This window comes from Psittacula echo, assembly GCF_963264785.1.
Source record: "Psittacula echo genome assembly, chromosome: 4".
NCBI classification, from domain to species: Eukaryota; Metazoa; Chordata; class Aves; order Psittaciformes; family Psittacidae; genus Psittacula; species Psittacula echo.
Genome location: NC_137738.1, coordinates 21,714,475 through 21,735,126, shown reverse-complemented (window position 1 = coordinate 21,735,126; position 20,652 = coordinate 21,714,475). Strand labels below are relative to the sequence as shown.

At 37.0% G+C, this 20,652-nt stretch overlaps 1 protein-coding gene across 1 annotated transcript in view; it reads left to right on the top strand.

The window, feature by feature from the left end:
* BIRC6 (baculoviral IAP repeat containing 6) overlaps positions 1-20,652 on the top strand; it is a 178,119-nt gene that overhangs the window by 33,085 nt on the left and 124,382 nt on the right. Inside the window, 11 exon segments of the mRNA XM_080614540.1 lie at positions 2,978-3,127; positions 5,974-6,199; positions 9,518-9,678; positions 12,561-12,692; positions 13,628-13,759; positions 14,070-14,248; positions 15,529-15,659; positions 16,504-16,665; positions 16,771-16,902; positions 17,169-17,266; positions 18,472-18,619. Coding sequence (XP_080470666.1) covers positions 2,978-3,127; positions 5,974-6,199; positions 9,518-9,678; positions 12,561-12,692; positions 13,628-13,759; positions 14,070-14,248; positions 15,529-15,659; positions 16,504-16,665; positions 16,771-16,902; positions 17,169-17,266; positions 18,472-18,619 — 1,651 coding nt within the window.

The window sequence follows — 20,652 nt, the reverse complement described above, 5'->3', positions numbered from 1 at the left end:
GCATGCACTGGAAATGCTTGGATCTTGGAAAACTATTCAAGAATATAAGCTGAGCATTATATTCTTTCCTGTTTACTTGCTTGGATGATGAGAGTAAGTTAAGAGGTACTTCCATAGAATCATAGAATAGTTAGGGTTGGAAAGGACCTTAAGATCATCTAGTTCATGTCTGAAAGTTTTGGATGTAGAACAGCCTTTTCCTGCTGTTGACAGAAACCATATATATCTTGTTGGCATATTATTTTCATGTGTTGATTATATCATTTTTCCCATAGCTGCCTATAAGATATAGCTGAAAAGAAACCTCTGTGTGAATGGGTGTTTAGATTTTGAGTGTTTTTATGTAACCATGCATTAGACATCATTTGTGTTTGTGAGTTGTGAATAATTATTCTTTTCCCACTTCAAAATGTTACTTTTTGATGTCAGCTATGCAGTAGGTTACAGGTATTTGTTTTGAATAGGATTACAGCTGTAGGGTGCTCTTTTGGTGATATTTGAAGCCTGTTATCTGGTGCTTAAGAGAACCAGATACAGTTTGGTTTGGACGCATAAATTTCCAGCGCTACAGTTGTCAAAGATGAATCACTGTTTCAGCCTAGTAGTGCAGAACATGAGCCAGTAGCAACACCAGAACAAAACAAAAACAAAATAAGAACTCCCAACCAAGCAACCAAACCAAAAGCAGCATTGACTTTTTTACAGATTTTTGTTTCTTTTTCCTGGCACTTGACTATAGGAACTATGGTATCTTTGAGACAACTTATCAAGTATGCGTCATCAGAAAGGTCGCCTTTGGGTGTTCTATGAGAGCAAATGCCTCCTTTGTGATACAGAAGCAAAGCCCCCTGCAGGGGTCTGGAAAGCATGCAAAAGCACTAAGAATTGTATAGGCTAATACTTTTTAACTGAAAATCATAATAATCTTATTTACAGAAGCTTTTATAAAACAAATATGAGGAAGTGGGATTTGTCAAGTTGAACATAGAATTTTTCTTGGAAAAGTGGTGGAATCTTTCAGGATTGCAGGGATTGTGACTCTCCTTGTAGTAGAGGAATAATGGTAAGGATGGTTTTCACTGCTGTTTAATTAGTGACAGAAACTCAGAAATCTGGTTTGAGAACCAAAGGTTTGTTTCTTTAAGAGCAATCTCTGCCCAACCATTTACAGAATAAGTGAGACCTTAGCACAACTTTCGCTTAGGAAACCCACAGCTTTCTGAAGTTCTTCAGCATTTTTCCTGCTGAGAGCCATAAAAATGACAAATGGTGCAATTCAGTGTGTTGAACTTCCTTGGCATGAGGGTGTACTTTATTTATGTACAGGAGATTATCTGGTTTTGATTGTTGAGATTATTCTGATCGTTGATCTTGAGCAGTAAGCAGAACAGCAAACAAACTGAGGTTTGGCTTATTACCAGCTGAGGCTGTCAAGGTCTGTTTTTTCTAATGTGTCCCTAATTCTCTTTAAGGAAAGTTGCTCATTTGTGAGTGGTTTAATTTCAAAGAAACTCATTGTTATTTGCTAGAACTATGGTTTTTTTCCCTTCTGTTCTTGGAATTTGTTGTTCTATACCAGAGTTGGGTGACCTGGGGTGGAGAGAGATGTGATAGAGGCTTCTTATCAGATCTCAGTGAGAAGGGCCTCACCGACAAACGGCTTAATGAAATAAGCTGTTTTAGTAACATAAAAGTAAAAAGAGAAATACAGGTAGTGAGGAAATCTCATGTTCCTTCAGATGCTGGGAGCTCTGCTTTTGTGCAGCATTGCCCATACCTTGGGTGGATTTTCCCACAGTGCACAAATCTTGTCCATTTTGGTCATTTAAGCTACTGTTTTCCTCTTTTTATTCTGGTTTTATTTTTTCTGGCTCTTTTATTAAGCCATTTGTTGTCAGGCCTTTCATACTGAGAAACGGAAAAAAAACTTGTACCAGCTCTCTCTGTGCCTTTTGCAAGTCTTCTGTGCCTCTCACATGCTTGCTCTGCCTCTCTGTGCCTCTCTATCACTGTTTTGCTCTACTCACCCCTCACAGTGCAGAACATGTACCTCCTGATTATGCTTTTATCTTGGCTTATTATTAGGTGTATTATCTGAACTTTGTTTCAGATAAATCTGAGAATTTGCATAACAGGGTTTGTCATAATGGTATTGAGATGCTGAAGGACAGTCTGTAGTCAATTTTCAGTAAAAGCTATGGAAGGCCTACCCTAGGATTTTCTTCTCTATTTAAATCCTACTGAGTAGGATTTTTGTAACTTCTAAAACTGTGAATAGCCCTTCCCCCAGCCTTATGTAAAATTGAGCATTTCTTCTTGGTGGCTTCCCTGTAAATGACAGAACTCATCTATGTATATCTGTAGTGGTGACTAATGGGCAACTTCCTTGAATGATGTCCATCATTCCAGCTTCCATCAGAATATTGTGTCTTTAGCAAATTTTGGACTTGCTCTTTTGGCTGTTGCCCTGATCAGTGTTGTAATTCCAAGTTTGGTGAAATAATTTGAACAGCCCCTTATGAGAGTTAAAGAGGGGAAGTGATTTTTTGGTTTTCAAATATTGAACTTTAAAAGGAAATTTATGCAGCTTTACAGATGAAGTAGTGTAGGCCTTCAGTTGACATGATGGACTACTTTCTGTTTAAAGGGATAATTTGTGTTATGGGAAGTGATTTTAATGGTTGATTTTTGGTTTCTGCTGAGGTTTCCTTAATTAACTACCCTTTAATCCCCTCTCTCTCAACTTTTTTTTTTTCATGCCATTCAGAACTGCAGTCAGCATTTTTGTCTTGCATTTACCCTAAAGAAAATTGTAATAGTAAAGCAAAACTAGTATTCCTGTATAATCTTACTGATTTCAGGTCCTGCATTACTGTCATAGTTGTTTAGCACTTTTAACTGCAAAACCTGTCTTGTGAGTTGAGTATTACTATATGCGTGTCTAAACTTTCTTCTTTGTTGTCTGTGATGATTTTAGGTGGAGAACTTCATTTCCTTCAGATTGGAGGAACCTGTGATGACATAGATGAAGCTGATATACTTGTAGATGGATCCCTTTCTAAAAGTGTAGAACAGTCCTCAGAAGGCACCAAGCCCTTATCTAATCCTTCAAGTCCAGGCATTACGGGTAAATCGCACATGTTTAGGTGTATCATAAGTAAAAATGCTTTTGAAATTTTTGGAAGTTGTATTTTAAGGTGATTCTGAGTTATTTCATTGCATGCTGCTTTATACTTTTTTGCTGCCCCCAGTTCTGTAGTTGCTGTATGTCTATCACTGGCTATGTACAAACATAACACTTAGCAGTTCCTGATTTAAAACAAAACCCAAACAAATAACAAGAAAACCACCACCTTCAGTATAGCTTGATTATAGCTTATTGGAACAAGGAAGGGGTTTACTTATGTAAAGACTTCAAAAGTAGCTGTATCTTTAGATAGTCTACTAGCTGCAGGTCCTCGTTAAGTAGTTAGATAATTCAGAGAATGTAGTATTGCTTGATCTTGGTCTGTAATGATTTCCAAGTAGCTGTTAGATGCACAATAATGATCAGATAGATTGAGTACTGTTTTGCTCTGCCATCAAACTGAGCCACTAAAAGCTTTGAGAGAAGGTTAATAGTCATAGGAAGCCAGTGCTGAAATGAGGGGGCTGGGGAGAAGGGCTGAAACCAAATGCTGGTTGCATAGCTCTTAGTCTTAGCTATCCGGGTTAAGGATGCTAAAGTCAGTAATCCTGAGCTCTTAGCATAGAATGTGCAAATGATGGCTAGGACTGTGCAAACATTTTCTGTATAATGAAGCTGTCAGCATGTGTATGGATTGTGAGCAGACATAGCCCCCAACATTTGTAACATCAGTGTTGCTCCTCTTTTAATCAAGTCCCAACCAGGAGAAAAAAACCATTTTCTTCAACTTTTGTCTTAACATGTTTTTCAAACAGAGACATAGCTCAGCAGAAAGCTTTCTGTTTCAGAAAGTGAACTACTAGGCAGATCTGACTGAGCATGAAGTCCTGATCTATCAATCCTGTTCACAGCTGATGGCAGGCAGCAGCAGGGTGTTTTTATGAAATCACTTTGGTGTTCTCTGAATCTGTAGCTAAAAGATGCTGTGGTCAGTAGAGAAACCACAGTAACAAGCACAAGCTTTTGTTCATATATATTGTGGCTGTTTGTGTGGGGGTTTTTTTCTCTGTTGTTGGCATTCTGGAATGCATTTCTTAAACGAAGGCTAGAAAATAGAATTTACAACTTGGATGCATTTTAAGTTGTATTGTTTTAGAAGAAAATACTTCAAGTGTACTGAGTTGTAAATCTTAGGGAGTTGTAAATCTTAGATTAGGTTAAAAATAATATTTCCCTTTTAAGGAGTGGAGGGATTTTTGTGGTGAAAGGATGTTAGTTTTCCTGAACAGTTTAAAACCTTTGTTCAAGTTTGCCATTAGAACTAGAATCAGCTCGCCATAACACACTATTCCAATATAACAAAAACAATGTAATTTTGCAAAAGATGCTAAGTAACTTGTGAGTGCTGTTAGCTCCTTAATTTTTCAGTTTTAGGGGTTGATACCAAATTACATATTATTGCTCCGAATACTCCAAATTTGTTGTTATTTCTACTGGGAGGGATGAAGCAGAAAAAATCCAATCTACTCAAAGGTAGAATTGTTGCGCGCTGTGAGCTATGATCTCACTTATCATTGCAGTGTCATCTAGCTAATGAGGTTCATATTTGGCAATAAAAAAATGAAGGTGTTTGCTATATTACTGAAATTAAATTTCTAAATAATGTCACATTTCTAATCTCTTCAGCATTTTCCTGTCTTCTGGACTAAAAAGTCAAAATCATAGTTGTTGCAAGGAGGGTGAATTATTTGCTTGACTCTGGGTATCTCATATTGAGCTCCTCCACTTTTTGGGGAGGAATTGCATGTGCCTTGTTGCCTTCTCTCAAGCTGAAGGATGTAATCTTCTTTGCTCCCTGAATGGTGACAAGTAGCAGTCAGGTAGCAAACTTGCTGCTTTTGATAACCATTGTTTCTTCACAAGTAAAAGATTTTTTCCAAAATATATCTTTAAGAGAAAAATACTCTAAATACAGGAAGATTGACATTGTGCATAGTTATTTTCCCTCAAGTTTTCAATGTTTTTTGTCTGAGGACACCTGAATATTTTTAGAGTTCTTTTGTAACATTTCTTTAGGTGTTTGTCTCCCTGTGGTATTTTAATCTTGATACTCCTTCAGTTCATATCCTTGTTTCCTCAGGACAAGACTTGAATATGAAGACAAGAAGCCAAAATACTTGTCAGGGCCTAGTGTCTTTCAAGTGCCTTAAATAAAACATGTTTGTTTTTCACTTACCTCTCTTTTAAGCTAAACTGGGAGCCTTCCAAAGCGTTCTAGTAACCCACCATAAAACAAGTATATATTGATAAGCAGGTGCCAAAGCAATGTTGCAACATTTTTATCACTGTTTAAAATTGCATAGTAATTCCACATGTCTGTTTTCAAGAAATATGAAACTTTAATTTTTTTTTTTTTTTTCTAATCTGAGTCAGTACAGGTGTTTAAAAGAATGTTCTAATCAGCTTTACATCATCAAAGTGTAGCTGGCTGATTACTTTTTCCTGATGCTTGTGGTTGAATCCCAGACAGCATGCTCAGAGCTCTCAAAATTTATTCCAAATGAGCTGCCTTCAAAGGATGCTGGCTTTGAGACTGGAGTTGTTTAGTGGCTTGTGTCTGGGTTTTTTTGTTGTTAGGTTTTTTGTTTGTTTGGGTATTTTTGTTATTGGGGTGGGGTTTTTAGTTATTTGGGGCTTTTTTTTTTTTTCTGCTTCATTTTTTTAGAAACTTCATATACCATGTAGTTAATTTTACCCATAGCAGTTTGGTTGTATTTCAAAACTGTGTAGGATGTTCTGGGAAAAGTATCTGTGTAGTAATTAATATATGTTCTGTAATTACTCAGGAGTTGATCTTTTAGTGGATCAGCCATTTTCTCTTGAAACATTGACATCCCTGGTGGAACTGACCCGTTTTGAGACCTTGACGCCACGGTTTTCAGCCACTGTCCCTCCCTGTTGGGTAGAAGTCCAGCAAGAGCAGCAGCAAAGGCGGCATCCTCAGCACTTGCACCAGCAGCACCATGGGGATGCAGCTCAGCATACTCGAACTTGGAAGCTCCAGACAGACAGGTGGGTAGGTAGTGATGCAGAAAGAATCACATGAGTATTGCGTAAGTAGTTTATATAGTCAATTTAAGCACAAATTTCGTGCAATTTAATTGTTTTTAAGTAGTGTGTAAGTTTAAGAACTTATACTTTGAAGGATAGTAATCCCCTCTTTGGTAGTTTGTGTTCAAGGTCTTTGTGAGATTGCCAGAATTGTTTTAGTGAACCTTGAGACAGATTGAAAAATCAAGTTTTTAACTTGTCTATTTTTGTTTGCCAAATGTTGCCATTTCATTATATAATTAGACAAGCACGTTTGTCAGAATTACAAATATTCTTAATTGTTTCTATAAAAGTCTGATTCACCCTTCTTATGCATACACATGTTTTTAGTACTTTCTTTTTTCAATGGGAAAATTAAAGCTGCAGGTGCCAGTGTGACTAATGAGCTGTCATAAATGAAATTGTATTGTAATTTATTTAAAAATGTGAAGATAGAATCTGGATTTACTTCTGTTCATGTCAAGTTAAATCTTTATACAAGAGTCATTTACTTAAGCCATTATATAGCCGTGGCTCTGCTAAAATTCAGGCAATATTTTCATTGAAATGAACTGTACTGACATGCTATGAGTAGTACTGCTTAGTTTTTTGCATGTAACTTGAGAACTTGGAATTCCTCTAGACTAAAGACTAAAACTAGAACCTAAAAACTAGAATAGCAGTGTTGTGGTCTTGAAAAGTTGTTTAAAATGTACCTGAAATAGCTTTGCATAGTTTTTCTGAAAAGTGCTCAGTGAAACAAAATATAGGTGGAAGCTGTGTTTTGTGTTTTATCAAGGAACTCATGTAATAAAGCGCTACAAGATCTTTTGGGTCAGGCTGTCTCCTGTCTGTACCACTGATGTACAAGATTTGGATAGAAATACATAATCTGAGTGTCTGTACTGTGGAAATAGCCAAAGTGAAATAGCCAAAGCATTGTACGGGAGCTAGACATCGTGTGTTGGGGGAATAGCATGTGAGAGCAATGTTTACAAATATGTAAAGGGTGAGTGTCAGGATGATGGAGCTAGGCTTTTCTCAGCGATGTCCGGTGATAGGACAAGGGGTAATGGGTGTAAACTGGAGCACAGGAGGTTCCATCTGAACATCAGAAAAAACTTCTTTACTGTGAGAGTGACAGGGCACTGGAACAGGTTGCCCAGGCGGGTTGTGGAGTCTCCTACACTGGAGATATTCAAGGCCCGTCTGGACAAGTTCCTGTGTGATGTACTCTAGGTTACCCTGCTCTTGCAGGGGGGTTGGACTAGATGATCTTTTGAGGTCCCTTCCAACCCTCGGGATTCTGCGATTCTGTGAAACTGTTCCAGGTGAGAAAATGGGTCTAGAAGGTAATAGTTGTAGGTATTTCTGTGGCTGACACCTCACATGAGCTGAAGTTCCTTTAATTTAAATGGTTACAAACTGTGGTTAAAGACTGGCAGTGTATTGCAGGCTTTAAAATTTTTATTTATCTTTGTGTGAGTAAAATACTCTCTATGTAACAAGTGGAAAGGAGGTGGTTCCTTGCAAAATAACTTCCAGTTCAAACTATTGGTTATCCAGTGTGTTCAGTAACAGCTGAAAAATAAAAAGCTACCAATATGAATATATAAGGAAGCAAACAAGTAATAGCTGTTAATTGGAAGATGATAGGTGGAACATTAGTGTATGAGTATTGGTTTCATTAGAGGAAAAGAATTATGCCTGCTGCAATTAAAACAGTAATGTAAAGAGGTAAAGTTACAAGTTGTGATTTAGTACTGGAAATCTTTGACAGCTGCTAAATGACTCATGATGAAAATGATTAAATTACAGTCCTTTTGTTCATAGAGTAGAAAATACAATCTTAAGACCAAGAGCAGCATTAGCTCTTAATTGAAAGTTATCTAGGAAGAAACTTTGATTTCTGGATTATTTTTTTGGTCCTTATTCTAAAGTTCCTTTTATCTCCTCTGAGTGTCTCATACTGATTCCTATCAAGATGTGGGATTACAGGGTTAGATGGATGAGTAATGCAATTTGATATGATTCTTTTGTTTCTCAAATAGATAGGAGATAATCCTGTAAATGTATTTTAGGGAATGGCATTATATTACACTTGCACTCTTTCAATCCTATTTTTTTATTTTAAGATGGATGTGTAACTAAGAAAACAGAAAAGCAGAGTCTGGTTTAACTTGTGAATTACCTAAAATATCAGTATTTCCCCTTCAGTGGTAACTTCATTGAAATGCTGAATTGGATTAATCCTGTTTAAAAAAATAAAGTATGTGAATTCCTAATGTGCTTTGATAAAACAGTAACATCTGAGTTTCTGGGTTTTCTCAAATTTAGATAGGAAATATTTTCTGTTTTCACCTAATGCAGACATACTTGAAAATTTATGAAAGAAGGAGGAGCTAGGTACTGATCTGCTTTCCAGTGTTTAAGCTCGGAGTGGGTCTGCAGCTCAAAGGTCAGTTGTAGTGTAAGATCAAACATTGATGAGATCTTCTAGACAAGGAATGAAGAAGTGTGTTAGAAAATATTTTGTAGTTGTGAGAATGATGGTGTATTTGCATTTAGAACATGGTCTTGATTGTGTATTCTTCTTTAAAAAGGTGCTGTAGAATGGTTTCAAAGGTGAGAAAAGCTGCTGAAAGAACTTGCTTTAGAATATCAGAGAAAAGTGATACATAGCATGGGTATGCTAAAATGTTGTGAAAATATTAAATAATTTTTTTTTCTTATTTGAAACTTCACAAATAAATAGGATGCACTTAAACAGAACTATGAGAAATTAAAAGGCTGCTTAAAGGAGAGTTTTTCATTCATCACAGAATTAGGTTGTGAAGTTCATTGCCACAGGTATAACAAGTATTAAAGATCTCTTTACTGTTGGATTAATATGAGACCTTCATGGAGGATCATTCCATACCATGCCTATTGAGAAATACGTAAAACTTCTGTTGGGGCATCATTCCAGGAAGACAGTAACTGGTATTTGTAGTACTATGGAAACGGTACTACAATGAGGTTAATAGGGAATCTTTTCATTGCTGCTTTTATCCGAATGTTGATTTGTTTTATCAGTTAGCTTTTAACATGTTCTTTACAAAATGAATGCGGGTAACAGCAGCTTGAAAGACTTCTACTTCAGAAATTCATGTGGACATCAACCAATGCAGTATAAGGGTTTTTTTTTTAACTTTTGTTAAAGAAAGTGTGCACAGATGGAGAATGCACTGGGTAATGCTGCTTGCTTGATCTGAATTTTCTCTTAACAGTAGGTCATTGTCTTCTTATTTTTCCTGACAGCAACAGCTGGGATGAGCATGTCTTTGAACTTGTTCTACCAAAAGCCTGTATGGTTGGACATGTGGACTTCAAATTTGTTTTGAATTCAAACATCACAAACATTCCCCAGATTCAAGTGACTTTACTGAAAAATAAAGCTCCAGGCTTAGGGAAAGTCAATGGTAAGAAGGAACTTGGATATAGTTCAGATTATTTCTTTTCTGAAGCTTATTATTCTCTGTGATGTGTATTAGAAGAATTGCTTAGAACTGTGTATGTATTTGGTTTTACTTGTTTCCACTTAATTTTTTTCCTCAGCATCATAGTCTGTTTTCACTTACCGTGTTTGAAGTAAATTGGGGAAACAAACTGGGTAAACAGTTTCAAAATCCTGAATTTTACACAAAAAAATACGTAGCTCAAAAAGGTTGAACTGAATTATTCTTTTGTACTGCTTGAATCCTCAAGTCATTAAATAATTGTAAATCATCCTAGAGATTGACTAATGAAACAAATAGTGCATTTTAAAGTTCTTCATATATATTTAGAAATGTTATAATAAATTATTCCAAATCGCAGAAGGAAGTTATTTGCCAGTGCCTCTTGGATGCATGAGAGAAAACAGCAAGTGTTTTTTTCATAGCACAAGATAATAACTGGCTTACTTGGGAATTCTGTCATCATCTGGCTTATTAAGTAAGCTGTGCAAAAGCTTCAGTATGATTTTACCTTTTGTTCTTTGCAGTTTTGACAGGGTAGACCAAAGTTATGAATGCTTTTGCCTTAGGAAGACTCCTAGCTGGATCTAGGAGTCTTCCCAAGTAAGATCTCTGCATCTTACTAGCTCTCAGAGAACCTGTGAGGGGGTAACATAAATTGAAAAGTCACTTTGATGTGGAAGAGTTTGTGCCTCTATTGGGATTTTCCTGTGGTGAGTGTTCATTGCATGTTGTGCTGCTCCGTCTGCTAGGGATGGAAGGTATTACATGCAGCTCTTCCTTTTATTGAGGCATTAATTGACTATCTTTGTCTGGACACCTCTTTCTGAAAACCTTCTAGGAAACCAGTTTTTCAGAGAAATCTTTTTGTCACATCTTATTAAATTGTCGGCCGGATATAAAATGTGTTGTGGAGAAGAGAACAGCAAGTGCGATTATAAAAGCTCTTTTTCATTTTCTATTTTATAAATGCTGAGTAAGAGCACTCCAGCTAAACAATGGTAACAGTGCTCTAAATTTTGAAAAGGAATACAGGCATACCAAAGGTCATTGACATGCTTTCATACAACTTCTCACTCCTAGTATCCCCCAGTGTTTAACAAGAAAAAAAAGTGTGCTGGAGATGCTTCTTGAAGAAATCCTATAAACTGGTGGTTATCTGAGAATAAATCATTATTGCATAGTAATATTCTTGGAGAAACGTGTATTCTTGTAGGATACAAGACATTTAAGTGTTTTAACTGAAGTGCTAGCTGTGACTGCAGGACAGCAGTCAGTAAGTGTTCTTGCAGGTTCTTCCTTTGGTTAACACTTGAAGTAAAACCTTAATTTTTAACATGCAGCAGAATTTCTTTCTGTCAAAGAGAAAAATAGGACAGATATTCCATGTTGCTTTTCTGAACAGAACCTGCTTTGTTTTCAGCGTGAATTTTAGAATTCATTTGCAGATCTGAATGTCAGAATTACTCTGAAAATCTTCACCTGTGGAACAAAACAGTAGAAGGAAAGCTACACTTTTTTCCTTAATGTTTCTGTATTAAATATTTCTGAGTAAGCAGTTCTATGGGTTGGTAATTCTTTGAAGGTATTTAATTTGGCTGTGAAATAGATCGCTTTTTGTGGATGCTTTACAGTACAGTATACGGATCATAATACATGACAGAGCTCTTCCAGAAAGTGACATTTCACTTTCTTGCATGCAGTGTAGCAAAATTTGCTTTTCCCTGTTATGGATAAGGTGGAGAAGGCATGGTGGGGAGGGACAAGGTGTACACAGGCAGCGTGGAAGGGACTGGAGCAGGTGAGGACACCTGCAAGGCAATCTTGGTAAGGTCTTTTTCTGTTTGAGTCTGTTGGACTGGGGAGCCTCAACTAACCAACATCCTCTCAAGTGTTACTGCATTGTAGTTGTTGCCTACCCTTTTTCAATTTCATGGGTTTTGGAAAAATACCTTAATGACATTTGTCTTCTTTTCTATGCAACGTTGAATGAAGCAATAGGGCACTAACTGTTTCATTTTAAGGGAAGACAAACCTAGGTAATTTATATCTGTACTGGATATTAACCAAAATGTTCCAATCCCAGGTATAAGTAATATTCAGGATTGTTTGGTGGCTCTTGAAAATGTATAAAATCTTCAGACTGAAATTCAGCTAAACCCCTCTGTTCCCATCTCTTCTTCCATGGACGGAGAAAGGAACTGAAATTTGAAGATAATGAGACCTAAGGAAGATGTGTAGGAGAAAGTTTATTTAGTCAACTTTTTTGTATGACAGGAACCCTGGAACCAGTTAAATATGTAGTGTGTAATAATGGGAAGGCCAGAGGCATTATTCTTCCAGTTTGAACTAATGTTTTTGATCTGGCAGTTAATTCACTGTATATGCTTCTTGTTCATTTGCTTGCATGTTCTCTTTGTCTATGATTGATGAAAACCATTGAATTGGAAAAAGAGCTGTGCTCTTTTATTGTATTTTTGTATTAACAAAATAATGTCTGATGTGCATTCAGTGGGAGCAATCCAGTTATTTGTAGTTTAAATTATCAAACTTTCAATACCAGAATCTAAACTTTGGAGTAATCTGCAGTTGATTATTAGGAGAAAATAATATGTGCAAAGCAGGCTGTTTACAGGTCATTCGAAGAAATATTTTGTTTAATTATTTGCTGCAACTTCAATTGCAATCCTATTATGAAAAACATGCATTTGTGTATTTGTGGTTCTTGTATTAGAAACAGTGTCACGGGCAGGAAGCTGATAGACTTTTTAATGAAAACTACTGCTTCTGTTTTCTGTGAGCCTTAAGTAATGTTTATGATATCTTGCTAATATTTTTATTTCTAGAAGCAGCGGTAGACAGGCAGATCACATTTCCTTTATCTCCAGCTCACAATATTGAAGTGGAAAGAAACGGAAAACCAGGACTGGTTGAATTCAATGAAGAAATGCAGTATATGGATGTAGAGGAACCACAATGTAAGTTTCGTTTGTTACATTTTGTTTAAAATATGAGCTTGCTTTTTTCTATTTTTAATGATGCACAGGTGTTTCCTTGCAAAAAATATCTCAGCTATTTAAACCAACTAATTTTGCAGCCTTCTTCTGTATGTTGCCTCTCTCACAGGTCTGTTTACCGTAGAAGTTGAAAGTTTAACATGGGCACACCCATAAAAACCCAACAATAAATCCCACAAAACAGCAAATTACTGCAGGGTTTTGGTACTTAGAAGTAGATTAGTATTTATTTGAACTTATAAATAAAGTAGATTGATATAGCACCTTTTGAATTTAAACTCTCACCCTGTTCCAGCAGTATTTTACTTGGTTTCCTTAGCTAGTTTTAATAGATTTTTTTTTACTTTGCGTACATGGACTTTATAGAGATTGTTGCTGTAAACCAACAAAAATAATAAACAGCTAGTAGGGAATTCATAAGTAGTCATGTTGACTTTTGGCCACATCACACTTGCTGTGCCTGTTGTTATAACCTTTTAACAAGTATGCTTCCACAAAATCTGTTAGAGGCACTGAAAGACAGTCACATTGGATCTGAGTGAGATCTAGAGACTAAAACTTGATAGGTGGAGTAAATCAGTTCCAGAACTATGATTCTTTTTCTTGGTCCTTTCAACAGTCTTATTTTACACATTTTGTATTTTGTGGCTCTAATGAGCCAATCAATGTCCATATTATCTTAATAATATAAGTGGAAAAGCTTTGAAAACTGTCCTTTACCTTTATTGATTTCACTGGAAATGGTTAAAAGTGAACCTCATGTTAGTTTTTCAATGTTGCATTGCATATATTTACTGATTAGAGTTTGACATGGTGTATTTTTAACCCATGCAAATGATCAGATTTTGTGACTCAATTATGGGTAATTCAGGTCCATATTACTCGTATTTTTTAAGGTCTTAGATTGTGTGCATTTCTGGAGGAACACAAGGAAGATATACTTTGTGGTCCAGTATGGCTAGCTACTGGACTTGATCTATCAGGACATGCTGGAATGTTGACTCTAACAAGTCCAAAGCTTGTTAAAGGTAAGCCATTTTATTTTGCTATTCACATGAAGTATGTGTGACTAAAGTGCATTGTGCACTTCTGTAGTCAGACTTCAGTTTGTATTTATTTTCACATTGCCAAATTTTGTCGTATGACATAATAATGACTTAACTTTGCAAATTGATTCTCAAGTACTGGAATAAATGTAGCTGAGCTTTGCTTCTACACTATATCTGTGAATTTGAAATCTGTTTACAACTTGCCCCTATGAAACTATGTAAATTCTCTTTTCCCCCCTTCCTCTCTTTTTTCTTTTTTTTTTTTTTTTTTTCTTCTCCCCACTTTTAGGCATGGCTGGTGGCAAGTACCGCTCGTTTTTAATTCATGTTAAAGCAGTGAATGACAGAGGAACAGAAGAAATCTGCAATGGTGGCATTAGACCAGTTGTTAGAATACCATCTCTCAAACCTCAGACTAACAAGGGCCATTCCCTTGCTTCACTATTGGCGAAAGTAGCAGCAGGCAAGGTAATGACTGGCCAAGAAAGACATCTGTGTTAAAGTTGTAGAAATGGTATGATTTATGGAATCTGAAAATGAGGCAGCTGTTAGGAGAGTTAAGATCCATTAAAATTACTTTTTTTAAGAGTTAACATTGTGTTAACACCTTCAAGAATTGGAGTTCAGCATCTCTTAAGTTGTTTTCTCTGTGCAAATTTAGCTGAAAAGGTCTGTTCTGCCACTTCCCCCTTCTGAGCACTTGATTTTGAAACTGCTGTTTCTGTGACTCTTTTCAATAGTCCATACACCTCGCCCTGCTACAAAGGATTATATTTGTGTCTGTGTATTTTACTCTTGATCGTTGTAAGATCAAGATGCTCTCATACTTGTAAGATCAGGTGATACAATGTACATCTTTTGGACACTGTTAGAAAGGTTGAAACATAACAAATTACAGAGCATTGCCAGATTTGATTATCTATATCAAGGCAATTAGTTGGTCGAGGAGAAAATGAACATGAGCCGGCAGTGTGCACTCGCAGCCCAGAAAGCCAACCGTATCCTGGGCTGCATCAAAAGGAGTGTGACCAGCAGGTCAAAGGAGGTGATCCTGCCCCTCTACTCTGCTCTCGTGAGACCTCACTTGAAGTATTGTGTTGTATTGGAGTATTCTGGTGTCCTCAACATAAAAAGGACATGGAACTGTTGGAACAAGTCCAGAGGAGGGCTACGAGGATGATCAGGGGACTGGAGCACCTCCCGTATGAAGACAGGCTGAGAAAGTTGGGGCTGTTTAGCCTGGAGAAGAGAAGGCTGCGTGGAGACCTTGTAGCAGCCTTCCAGTATCTGAAGGGGGGCTATAGGAATGCTGGGGATGGACTCTTCATTAGGGACTGTAGTGGTAGGAAAAGGGGTAATGGGTTAGAACTTAAGCAGGGGAAGTTTAGATTAGATGTAAGGAAGAAGTTCCTTACTGTGAGGGTGGTGAGGCACTGGAATGGGTTGCCCAGGGAGGTTGTGAATGCTCCATCCCTGGCAGTGTTCAAGGCCAGGTTGGACAGAGCCTTGGGTGACATGGTTTAGTGTGAGGTATCACTTCCCATGGCAGGGTGGCTGGAACTAGATGATCTTAAGGTCCTTTCCAACGCTAACTATTCTATGATTCTCTGCAAAGTAGTCTATTTTACTACATTGCTCAAACTCAGGTGAGATTTTACTCAACAGTATTTCTCTGAATGATGTATACAAATGAAGCAGTCAAAACCAGTGTGATTTATGATTATTTTTTTTTCTCCCTAAAATACCAGGAAAAGCCATCTAGCAAAATTGAAGCCACTAATTCTTCAAGAAAATCAGATAATCTGAGAGGTTGTGACTTACTTCAAGAAGTATCTGTAACAATTCGAAGATTTAAAAAAACTTACATGTCAAAAGAAAGGTTAGTAGGTATTTTTTAATTCTAAAAAATACTAGGTTTAATTACACTTACCATTAAACAGTTCAAAATAGCTCAGGTCAAACTGCGGTTTCAAATTATTTCATAAACATGTCTTATGGAAAGTCCTGTAAATTGTGAGTTTGAGAGCACTGTGCTGTGCAGTTTGTGGTAGAATAACACCATGCATGAAATTGTATGTTGAGTGATTATTTGCTTTAAATACGTTTTCTTGATAAATTAGCTAAATTATTTGGACACAGTTTTGGTTCTTTTGTGTGGGTTTTTTTGGGGTTTGTTTTGGGTTTTTTCAGGTTTTTTTTAAGGAAGCGTCTTTCCTTTCTATTTCCACATTGTCTTGTTTCTTACAGCAGAGGATGTATTATTTGTTAAAAAGTTTAGAATCAAATGTAACTAGCAAACTGTTACACAACAGCTGGTTAAAGTCTCTATGAATTGGTACTGCAGACCTAAATATAAATAATACAGTATTTAGTTTGTATGTAAGGGCTTAAAGAGGCTGCAGAGAGGTATGTGCAAATGGTTGCCAAAGAGTGTTGTAGATGGTGAAAGTTTGTGTAGGTTTACAATTTACCAGACAAGTTAATAGGAAGAAAAAAAATCCTTGAAGGTTAGTAAATATACAGAAGTTCTGTGAGCAGAAAATAGAAAGACTGAGAATGTGAGCTTGGAAAATATCAGATATGCTCATGTACTACTTTTACTCTCATATAGGCATCTTTTTTTTCCCACTCCGAAGACAGGATACAAAGCTGGAGGGACACTTTAATGGGAGAATGGCCATATGGGATAATTCTGTTTTTCATTTCCTTCCCTTCCTCCCTAGAGTTCAACGGTGTGCCATGTTACAGTTTTCAGAGTTCCATGAGAAGCTGCTCACCACTCTTTGCAAGAAGACAGATGATGGTCTGACTACAGAACATGCTCAGAGTCTTGTACTAGACACGCTTTGTTGGCTGGCTGGAGTGTATTCAAATGGACCTGGCAGGTAAGAGAACTTGAGTTTAAAATAGCATGGCTATTTCTCAGCATTAGCTCTGTTAAAAAAATGAAGTTTTATATGGTTCTCTAAAATATGCAACTTGTTTTACAGCTCAAAGGAAGGAAATGATAGCTTGCTTTCTAAAACACGTAGATGTGTCTCTGATATAATACGTGTTTGCTTCTTTGAAGCTGGGCGGAGCATAGCTCACAAATGTGCACGATTTCTTGCACTATGCATCAGGTCAGTGCTAATTATTTCTATATTTTTATATATTTATATTTTATGTCTATTTTGGAGGGTTGCATGCAGGTCTGAATTGTAAATGTGTGTTTGTTATCATTTACCATCAAATTTGTAAAGCAACAAGATCTGGAAGATCAGCTAAGGAAAAATGTGTTAGGCAACACTGCAAAGAACATCAGTGTTTCAACTTCATCTTATGGGGGAGATTTTGCAATTTGCTCTTACTTCATTAAATGCTAAAGTGTCTGTGTGGTTCTTTCTAGCAATGGCAGGTGTGACCCAAGTCAGCAGGGGTTTGGATCAGTTCTTCTAAAAGCTTTACTTGACAATATGCCTCTTTTGCCTGCTGCTGCAACAGGTGGTATGTATACAAAGTTTGCTGTCATAAAAATGCACAGTACATTTGTTGTTTGGCATGTTTTGTTGGGTTGTCTTGTGGAATAAGAATTAGATAATTATTCAGTTAGTAAAAACTGCTTCTTGGAGTGGCTTGCTAGATAGTATCCAGGTAGAAGTATGCATTTGTAGACGATGTAATTTTAAACAAATTAGCTAGGTTAGAACAGAGTACTAAGGCACTGAAAGGTGTTCAGCAACCGCACATTCTCTTGACATTCTCTCACATTCTGTGAGAGTCAGGATTGCCTGTTACTTCTGAAAATTAGAAGATTTATTCCAAGGAGCCTGGCTATCCGAGTGATGTCCATCTAGCAATCCATTTCTGCACCAAAAAAATTTTTAATTAAATTAAATTCCTTCCTCATCTACTCATCATTACTGCAGAGTAATGGTGTGTTAGGACCTTGTTGAAGCCTTTTGAGTGCCAGATAGAATGGGAAGATGACTTTAGTACTCATAGTTGGGGTGGCAAAACCTGCTTTGTGTTTTTCACAGTATGACATTGTTGAGCTGCATCTAGCTTGGCATCACCAAGGGGTCTTGTAAGGAAATTAGTTTGCAGTCCAAAATGCTTGTTTTGCTACCATCCAGGTAGAAACATTTATCATGCTGCTACTGAGGGTCTGGAGTGCTTGGGGAGAGTTGGAGGAGGAAGCCAGGGTTTGTGTTTCTGTACAGAACCACTGCACTATGCTTCCAGAACTGATTTGTAAAGGAAATAGTGCCTCCAGCAAATACAGAATAAGGAGACAGCAGCCAAAACCAGAGAAAGAGTTGAATATAGAGCAAGGCTTGGCTCTGAAGGAATTTGCACCCCTAGCCTAGCACCTTAGTGTATCAAGAGCATTTTGATTCTTGTCCTTAGTAGAATCAGTGGGCAGAAGCAAGGAAAGAACTATGTGCAAAGCTGTCTCTTGGAAACCGTTTTTTCTTCAATTATGAATTAGTTGATAAGAGAATTTGAAGTGCTTGTGGAAAGTAATGATTAGAGAATGATTCTAAATTGGAGTATCTCAGAAAAAAAAGTGGAGGGGGAGAATGCTTCCTAGTCTGGATTCAGTAACCATTAGGTACTTCATTGATTATGCATCAGTGTATTCTTTCTGAGTGGAAAATGCATATCATGTTTCACCTTGAATTAATATTTTTTTCTTTTTTTAAATGCAGGATCTGTGTATTGGTATTTTGTCTTGCTGAATTATGTAAAGGATGAAGATTTGGCAGGATGTAGTACAGCTTGTGCATCATTGCTAACTGCTGTGTCCCGACAGTTGCAGGATCGCCTAACACCTATGGAAGCATTACTTCAAACAAGGTACTAAGAAATGTGGTGGTTGTAAACTTAATAAAAACGAGCATAGAAGCTAATGCCATCCTCAAGTGTTCTAAAAAAAAAAGGCTGGCCATTTAAAGTAGTAGGATTTTTCTGTATTTCTTGAGCAAGGATTAATTTGGTACAGCTCTAGAAAATAGTTTTGACTTGTGCGAAGTTCAAGAACTAGAATCATAGAATAGTTAGGGTTGGAAAAGACCTTAAGATCATCTAGTTCCAGCCACCCTGCCATGGGCAGGGATACCTCACACTAAACCATGTCACCCAAGGCTCTGTCTAACCTGGCCTTGAACACTGCCAGGGATGGAGCATTCACAACCTCCCTGGGCAACCCATTCCAGTGCCTCACCACCCTCACAGTAAGGAACTTCTTCCTTACATCTAATCTAAACTTCCCCTGCTTAAGTTCTAACCCATTACCCCTTTTCCTACCACTACAGTCCCTAATGAAGAGTCCATCCCCAGCATTCCTATAGCCCCCCTTCAGATACTGGAAGGCTGCTACAAGGTCTCCACGCAGCCTTCTCTTCTCCAGGCTGAACAGCCCCAACTTTCTCAGCCTGTCTTCATACGGGAGGTGCTCCAGCCTTTTGTAGAATAGCACCTTTCTGTAGGTATTGACTCATTCCTTTATATAGCATGTTTCCAAGTACCTCCTCTACACAGCATATTTGAAATAGAGGGATTTTTTTTCCTTTCCAGTTGCCCACTTTTGAGTTTGGTACATATGACATTTCAGATCAATTAGTGGTGAACATGGCATCCTTCAAGCTTAGATTTTTTTGAATGTTTCTAGATAATGTTTTACTGATTTTCTTCTTTGAACTGAATTTGCTTTCTAACTCCGTATCCCCATAGTTAGGATAAGAATAGCATGAGACAGATCTATCTGGTCCCATATTTGATTACTGTAGCTTTTGTCTTTAGCAAGGACTGACTATTCCCTACATAGTTTACAAATTTAGACAGAATTTACTGTCTTTTTCTTTTATGTCTACAGATAAGAGAATACTGTAATTTCTCTCCTTTTAAGTAGAAGATAAGTATTAATACCTTTTTTATTTTTTAAAAACTTTCTTTTTTTTAATAATTTAGTAGGTACCCATTGCTTTACTCTTTTTCCCTTCTCTCTTCTCCCTGAGTTGTATTTTATCATATTTGTGTGCATTTGCGTTGCAGAGTTTCTAGTACAGATTTTTCCTGCTTTGTTATTGTTCCCAGGTACAGTAGCCAACCATTTGTTAATCAAATAAAAGCAGATGTCTGCTTAAAGGGCCTGTACATTCATGTTGCTTTAAGGCCGAGTAGTACTCATTTTACTATTCTGTGCTGCAAATGAAGCAAGTAAAACTTGGAAGGCTAAGGTCAGATGGCTATGTTACATGACTTGCAGTTCAGAGAATAACAAAAAAAAAGGAATTTCAGACAATATTTTAGGCTGCCTCACAGCAAAGCAGGTTGGTTTGTCTCTAGCAAATCTGAAAAATTTCTCAAGCCTGTTCTTGAGAGCATCTGATTAAAGTACTGGTAGAATTTAATTCTAAATATTTTAAGCTATTTTATGGCTAAATTATTCTTATCATTAAGACTTGAACTATTTCCTTTTGCCCGTGTCTAATCTGAAATATATTCTGCTGCAGCTAAAGGCTTCTAATGTTTGTGTCTTGTACACCTTAGCGATAAAGAGTAGATTATTTAATTCTTAACAAATTTTGGATGTCTAGAGGATGTTTGCATCTTGATCGTGTTCTCCAGATCTGTAGTCATTCTTAAAGCATTTCCTTCAGCTGTTTTCTTTGGTCCTCATCTTCCTTGAATTGTGGTACACAAAATTGTAAACATTGTTCCAGTTAAGATCACTGATGAGTAAAGCAGAAAAGATTTCACAAATCTTATACTCATTATTCATAGATGAATAGGGTGATGGGGCTTTTTATGTGACATTGTTGATCTATTCTTTGTTTTTTTTTATTGATGTATCTTCTATATTGTGTTGCTGATGCATTTTAAAGCTG